Genomic DNA, 6978 nt, shown 5'->3' with positions numbered 1-6978 from the left:
CAGGCCGGGGCTCGGCGGGGAGGGGGCTCACACCCGTTACCCGCCGTTAACCCGCCGTTAACCCGCCGTTTGCTGCCGGCCTCCCGGGCCGCTGGTGGGTTCTTCTCCTTGTTGTAGCTGCTCTAGGCGATCAGAAGCGGTAACGGGCAGCAGAGTGGAGTCGTTTGTGTGGGGGGTGCAGCAGGAGGCTTCAGTGAAGGTGTTTTTCGTTACAGGAGGCTCAATGAGAGAGAGAGGATTGGAGAACTGGGGGCACCTGAAGTCTGGGGGCTGTCGCCAAAGGTTCCTGACCCCGAGTAAGGAATATTCTTCCTTCTTCCCTTCTGGTTTTTATGATATTCCGTACATAATTTACAAAATGTCTTACCCCTACCACTTTGCCACAGTTCATGTTGTTTCAGTTCATTTCTGAATCAACATAACAAGATTCTTGCTTTCCCCCCTCCTCCCCCCCACCCCAGATAATTCCAGATACCTGTTGTGCAAGCTATGATTTAGGTGATCAGGTGACGTTTGTGATGTGGTTCTGAAAGCAGTTCCTGTGCTACAAATCAACTGCTTAATTCTTTATTCTATTGCAAGTATTGACTCAAAATCTGCAAGTGTGTGTCTGGTAATGTGTGTACCTTTGATCTTGGATGCTATGGAATAGATTTTAAATAGCACACTTTTATTTTCATTCAGTTCCGATGAGCATACACCGGTAGAAGATGAAGAGGCAAAATCTAAGAGTAGTTCTTCAGATTCCAGCTCAGAAGGTATTTTGTTGTGCTTATGTAGCTCATTTCAAAATTGGGAAGCTACTGAACTCTAGAATTTGCTGTTGTTGCTTGCAAGAGGTTCACTGGCTTTGATGGGTGGAAGTGAGTGTGGTGGGCTGCAGTTCCAGGGAGAGAGTTCTTTGGGAAGATCAGGAAATACATGTGAAGCGAGGTTATCTTAGTCTGTTCTCTAATGTTATGTTTTAAAAACATTCTAGAGGAAAAAAAGAAAAAGAAGAAGAAAAGAAAGAAGAAAAAGCGAAAGGCATCCAAAAGAAAACGCAGAAAACATTCAGAAGACAGCGACAGCGAGTCAGAGTCCGAGCAGAACTCCAGTGGTAAGAAAAGAGGGGTTTGGCTAATGAGTGGTGGGAGAGCTCTCCTTCTGCTCCTCTGACCACAAAGGGACGCTACTGGCTTTTGTTGTGTTCTTGCTGTGTTCTGAAATTATACAGCTGCAGCATCAGTCCGGTGTTCTTTTCTTTCACCGTCTTGCTGGGTTTGCAGTGCCTTTTCTTTGAGTGCTTGTAGTCTGGCCTCAAGAAATAGGATTTCTGAAGTCAGCATCCATTGGGCATCTCATGCCAGAGATATGGTCGATATGTTCTTCTATCGAACCACGCTGGAGGAGCTTTCTCCTGAGACTTTCTCAGTGTTATTTTGTACCTAAACAAATCACGTCTGAGGAGCTGTGTACTACGGCAAAGGCATGCTGGTGGAGGCAGTTAGTTTTTCACAGTGCAGTAAGCTACTTATAGCTAATTACCTCTTTTTGATAATATATATACTTTCTTTTTTTCAGATGAAGACAAAAAGAAAAGCAAGAAGAAGAAAAAGAAGAACAGAAAGTAAGTTTCCAGGTTGTTGTGTGTAATTCTACCTGCTTTTGACTATAGGGCAGCGCCCCTTCCTTAGCAGACAGTAAGAAAGGCTGAGCACTCTTGTAATTAGGGCTATAAATGCTGTCGAATAATCTTAATTTGGTGGATTTTCTTTGAATCTACAGAACCATGCAGCATAGGGGAGGACTTGCTGCAAACATAGGGAGCCACTTTCTAACGCTATATGAAAGACATAACAACTTATGTATACTCTTTGTTTTGCTGTGAGATGTTTTCTATGAAACAAGATCAGTCTATGTGCAAACAGCTGGTCTTCCTGGAGGTGGAAGTTGCCTTGAGAAACTAGTGACTTGAGTATGATTCCAAACATTTTCTTTCATCTTAAATTTTGGTAAATACCATGTCTGTCTTTGACTTTATCACAGGAAGAAGTATAAGAAAAAGAAAAATAAGAAGAGCAGGAAGGAATCCAGTGATTCCAGTAGTGAAGATTCTGATGACGAAACGTTTCAAGGGGAAGATCTCTGGATTGAGAGATCAAGTAGGTTCACCTGACTTTAACATTGGATTAAAACTTCTTGGTGTCCTTTTCTTGAGTTCTTTGTTAGGAGTTGCTGACCTGTGTAACTGTTCTGATAACAAAGAACAATGGGCACAATATTAATCTTCCTCATTATTTGATTGTTGCAGAAAATACAGAAGCTGATAGCTTGATTGGACCAGAAGCTCCCAAAACCCACGCGTCTCAGGATGATAGGCCTTTGAAGTGAGTAGCCAGCCCTAACGGCACTTAGATCAAATCAAGTAAATCAAGCCTGAAGGTTACTGTTCAAAAGGGCTGTTATAACAACAAGGCCTGCATCAGAGAGAAGTGCTGTGTCAGAAACTCACAGGCAGAAGTGGTGGTGGTGCTGTCCTTTACCCTGGCCTGAATTCAGGTTGAAAAGGCTGGCTTATGCTTTTTAGCCTCAATTCCTAGAAAATCAATTGTGATACGCCTTTATTCTAATGCTCTGCAGTATTGTGACTTCATAGCATCTTCATTACTGTTTAATCAGAATGGATTCAACTGGTAATTTGAGATGTTGTTGCTAGTGTTAGCCATAAGGAAGAAACAGGCCAATACGTGGGAAAGAATAAGAAAGCACTTAAAAATGCAGCTGTAGCAAGTAGCAAACAGGGAAACTGGATTTTTGGCTCAGGCTCTCTCTATTTGAAACTGATTAAACTCACTGCTTTTTTTAAGCTATGGACATGCTCTCTTGCCCGGTGAAGGTGCAGCAATGGCAGAGTATGTAAAAGCAGGAAAACGTATACCCCGGAGAGGTGAAATCGGCTTGACCAGTGAAGAGATTGCATCGTTTGAGAGCTCTGGTTATGTCATGAGTGGCAGCAGGTATGGTTTTGGTGATGGTAATGGTTCAGTGAAGCTTTCAAGAGCTGCTTCCTCTGTTGGCCAGTCAGAAGACTGCTTCCGAGCTCTAGTTAAAAGCACGGAAGAGAAGGTACTCTCTGTGCTTGCAGTAATCTACACTAAACTCCCCATTGCTAGAGATACATGGTGAGTTTTTTAAGGACACTTTCTCCTCAAGAGCAAAAATTCTTTCCGAGTAATATACTTCTAATGATCTTGTGTTTCCAATGTGGAAATGCTTGTGTCAGGTGGCTCAAAGATGGTGTGTTTGGACAACAGCAGTGATGTGCTGGCAGGAGAGAAATCAAAGTGTGAGAGGCTGGCTGCACTTTTTTCTCTGAGTCCTACATGAATTTCACTTAAACTTTGGTGAGCCAGCAGCTGACACCCTGGGGGTAGATGGTACTTCCAGCTGAGAGCAGACACCCTCAGAAGTCAGTTCCTTGCTCTGCCACACTCCTTCGTGGCAAGGCTTGTGTGCAGTTTGGATTCTCTACTCTAGGTGTCTTTATTTATAGCCCCTCAAAACATTCAGGCCAGTTGATGGATGGGAGGAGTGTGGGGGCCATTATCTCCCTCTGCCCGTGCTGATGTACACAACGTTCTCCTCCGCAGACATCGCCGAATGGAAGCTGTGCGTCTGCGTAAAGAGAACCAGATTTACAGCGCAGATGAAAAGAGAGCTCTGGCATCCTTCAACCAGGAAGAGAGGAGGAAACGAGAGAATAAGATCCTTGCAAGCTTTCGAGAGATGGTCTACAGGAAGACTAAAGGCAAAGAGGAAAAATAATTCTTTATTTGAACTGTACACCATAGAGACTACCAAGCAGCAGCTAATCTGTTCCAGTCATGATTTGAAAAAAGCTGCAAGTGCTGCAGTGCCTTTCACCCAACAGGGCCAAGCCTCAGGAGTGGATTATTTGTATCAAGGAAACAGTTACTTTTGGATTTGTTCACCGTTGAAAAGGAATCCCTGTAAAGTGAAAGGCTACAAGGCAGGGAAGGCTGGAGCAGGCAGGGAAGATTAGAGGTAGCAATGAATCAGACAAGCAGGAGGATTCCATGGGAGAGCTTCGTTACCTGATGCTGATAAGTGAGATTTTTTTCCATTTATTTTGATTAATAAGAGTAGACTGGCCATCAGAAGCAAGCTACCAGTAACAGTAGCAAAAATGAAGGAATTCCTAAGTTCCTGTTTAAGACTGTCCGCTTAGATTTATTTTTTTTCATGTCTTTTATTTTTTTCTCAAAGCAGTTGATCTTTCGTTTGTTGTTCAAACTGGACTTGTAAATAGAAAATTTGTAATTTAATACAGATGGGCTTCAATTACTTTAAAGCAAGCAGATTGCAATTGGGGTGTAAAGTAATAGTAATAGAAGGGTCTGATTATCAATCCACCAAAGCCCGTGGGGAAGAACTAAGTTGCTTGCTTCTTTTTCTCCTATGTTATACATAGGTATCAGAGCAGTGGGGTGCAGTGGTTGGAACCCCTGCATGTACGCAGGTGGTAACAAGGATGTATCTTTCAATTTATTTGAATTTTTTTTTTGTCTGTGGAAGGGTTCTAGATTAAAACCTTATTTTAACTCCTATGGTATTTTAATTTGGTATGTTTCAGCAGTGTCACATAGCTCTCTTTAAACTCCGTACTCAGAGGCCTACTCCAGGTAGTGCTTTTGTGGTGGCTATCTTTGATTCAACTGCATCTTTCCAAATATACACCCCCTTATTTTTCTCAAATGCTTTTAAAAACAAAGTGTTTTTTAGAGGTTTGTTTTTTGGTTTTTTGTTCCACTAAATCTCTGTGTTGTAGTTTTGGCAGCAGAGATTGTCTTCTTGTATGTTTGTATAAAGAAAATAAAAGTCCTATAATGTTTGCCCTGGGGTTCTGCAGACCTGGTGTTTGCAAGCAGCGAGTCCAGCCCAGCTGCCTCTTCCCGTGTACACTCTGGAACCTGGTTCCGTCCTGCCGTACGCACCCATCCCTGCAAGGGACCATCACGTAAAGCCAGCTGCCAGCTCAGGACATAGTTCATTTTGCACAGATTTCATGCTTTTTCTGTATCCGCAAACCAGAAATGCTAATAAGGAAGAGCCACTTTTTCTTCATTGTGTTTATTTTGTTCTCTACTAAATACTAACAGAGCATTGGTGGCATTGGTGGTTGTGAATCAGAGCTGTTCATTAGAAATTCAGTCTTTCCATGAGGATTATTTTATTTTCAATTATGTCCTTAAGCCACTTTTCTCTAAACGGTTGCTGTCCTGGCCTGGAGGAGGGAATAAAAGAGGGTAAATAGTAAGACTAATATTGAACCAAGTTTGGCCAGCTGAGAACTGGCGTTTATTCACAGGGCATGCCTGTCTGCTGAGAAAAAGACCACCAACTAGACCTGTGTAAACCCAAGACAAATTCATTATGGAGAAGGCAGATGCTCATGGGGTGCCTGTCCATGCCTGTGGTGGAGTGAAGCTGGTGATAAGCAGGGTCATTTGGTTTTACGTAGCGAGATTTTGACATCTTCCTCCAACTCTGCTATTATTCCAAACTTACTTAGATCAAACTCCCTCTTTGTTTTTGGCATGGAGAAGCTTGCTAGAACCTCCCAAGTTGTGTCAGTGATGGAAAAGTAATAATGTTTACCTGTGAATCAGCCTGCAGGACTCCAGAGTGTAGAATACCTCCACAGGCGAGGTCTGCAAAAGAGGAGAGACAGGGCAGAGTGTCTCGAGAGAGAGCTGCCAGCTCCTGGCCAGTCTCTTCACTGCCCTGCGTCTCCCTGCCTCAGGAAACCCCCCCTGTACTCTTGTCCCTTGAAGGACTGGTAGTTGCCATTTCTAAGGACTTACAGCAGGTTTGATTTTGGAGATCTCTATAACGAAGTAGACACTTGCTGTTGCTCGTGGGATGGGTTTTCTGCGTGTTGGGACACTCCAGCAAACTCTGTAGTGGTACCTCTTGCTGTGTTTCAGTTCTTCTTCCTTGAGAAATTCTGACCAGTGGAGCCAGCTTACGTGAACATCCCATGTCTGCTGAACAAACACATCGCACTAAGATTCCCTCTGTCTAGTGGAGGTGACTTGAGGGAGGTGCTAAAAAGGAAGTGAGGTACTCTCCTTCAGTTTTTCACGCTCCTTAAGAGAGGCATGACCTTCCTGAGTAGATGGAATTGTCACTCACAGAAATGTATTCTTCAATCTGCTGTTGTCCTCTCTCCACTGTGAAGTTGTTGCCTGTGATCCACTGGATATTTTTGATGACACTCTCGGTTTCTAAAATAGATAAAATGCTGATAAATCCTGGGAAGATCCCAACACATACAAATAGAGCGGGCATGCTACCTTTCTCTTTTTTCTCCAGCTCTGGAAGATATTCCATCATACTTCTCTCATTTTCTGTGACAATGTGAGCTTTTTCCTTGCTGTCGGAGTTTTCCTCTCCCTCGTCCATTGTCTTCACCTTTAGAAAGAGAAATGCACTGGAAGAGAGTTAGTCTTCAGAGCTGCAGGACCCAGCAGGGTGAAACTGAGAAACTTCAGGCTGTTCTGGAAAGGGTTTCTGAGACAAAGAGTAGCTGGGTGAGTCCCCCTCTACTGACCCCTTGTTCTGTAACTCGCCTCTGCTCAGCCCTACTTACAGCTGCCCAGAGGGATTGCTGTTGCTTCCGAACTGCCCTTGCCTTGGTTGGGCCCTGGGGCACAGGCAGGTGGCCACCTGGAGGAGTCTGGTTCCAGACAGGGGTGGCTGGTGCCTGGGGAGCTGCGCCCAGGCCCTGGCAGTGTCACTGTCTCTGTCCTTTCCTCCCTGGGGAAATGAGAGCTTCTCTCCAGGCTGTGGTACCCAGCAACCCAGGGAGTGTTTGCTCCATGTTGCCATGGCAAGGTGGCTGCCAGCCAACCAACGGGAGCACTGGGCTCCCGGCATCCCCATCGGCATTTTGGGGGGGGGGGGGGGTTTGGA

The 6978-nt window shown here is 44.4% G+C and overlaps 2 protein-coding genes across 3 annotated transcripts in view; one reads left to right on the top strand and one right to left on the bottom strand.

Annotated features, from left to right (window-relative positions):
- NKAP (NFKB activating protein) overlaps positions 1-4903 on the top strand; it is a 6316-nt gene extending 1413 nt beyond the window's left edge. The window contains exons 2-9 of the mRNA XM_014954919.1: positions 216-296; positions 685-758; positions 980-1099; positions 1564-1609; positions 2029-2144; positions 2294-2369; positions 2850-2999; positions 3633-4903. Of these exons, the coding sequence (XP_014810405.1) occupies positions 216-296; positions 685-758; positions 980-1099; positions 1564-1609; positions 2029-2144; positions 2294-2369; positions 2850-2999; positions 3633-3807 (838 nt within the window). The 3' untranslated portion in view covers positions 3808-4903. The remainder of the gene's footprint in view (positions 1-215; positions 297-684; positions 759-979; positions 1100-1563; positions 1610-2028; positions 2145-2293; positions 2370-2849; positions 3000-3632) is intronic.
- Positions 4904-5151: 248 nt separating this feature from the next.
- AKAP14 (A-kinase anchoring protein 14) lies at positions 5152-6923 on the bottom strand. Of its 2 annotated transcripts, XM_014955046.1 has the most exons (6): positions 6656-6923; positions 6360-6477; positions 6199-6290; positions 5868-6047; positions 5662-5714; positions 5152-5287 (listed from the first exon to the last, which is right to left on the bottom strand). In XM_014955046.1, exons 2-6 carry the CDS (start codon positions 6466-6468, stop codon positions 5203-5205), a joined length of 519 nt encoding a protein of 172 aa, XP_014810532.1. In that variant the 5' UTR covers positions 6469-6477; positions 6656-6923; the 3' UTR covers positions 5152-5202. The 2 variants fall into 2 exon arrangements, with proteins under 2 accessions (XP_014810532.1, XP_014810531.1); XM_014955045.1 differs by having other exon boundaries at positions 6199-6496.
- Positions 6924-6978: the final 55 nt, after the last annotated feature.

The sequence above is a fragment of the Calidris pugnax genome, unplaced genomic scaffold (assembly GCF_001431845.1).
Source record: "Calidris pugnax isolate Ruff unplaced genomic scaffold, ASM143184v1 scaffold38, whole genome shotgun sequence".
Classification (NCBI taxonomy): Eukaryota; Metazoa; Chordata; class Aves; order Charadriiformes; family Scolopacidae; genus Calidris; species Calidris pugnax.
This window is presented reverse-complemented; position numbering and strand designations above follow the sequence as displayed.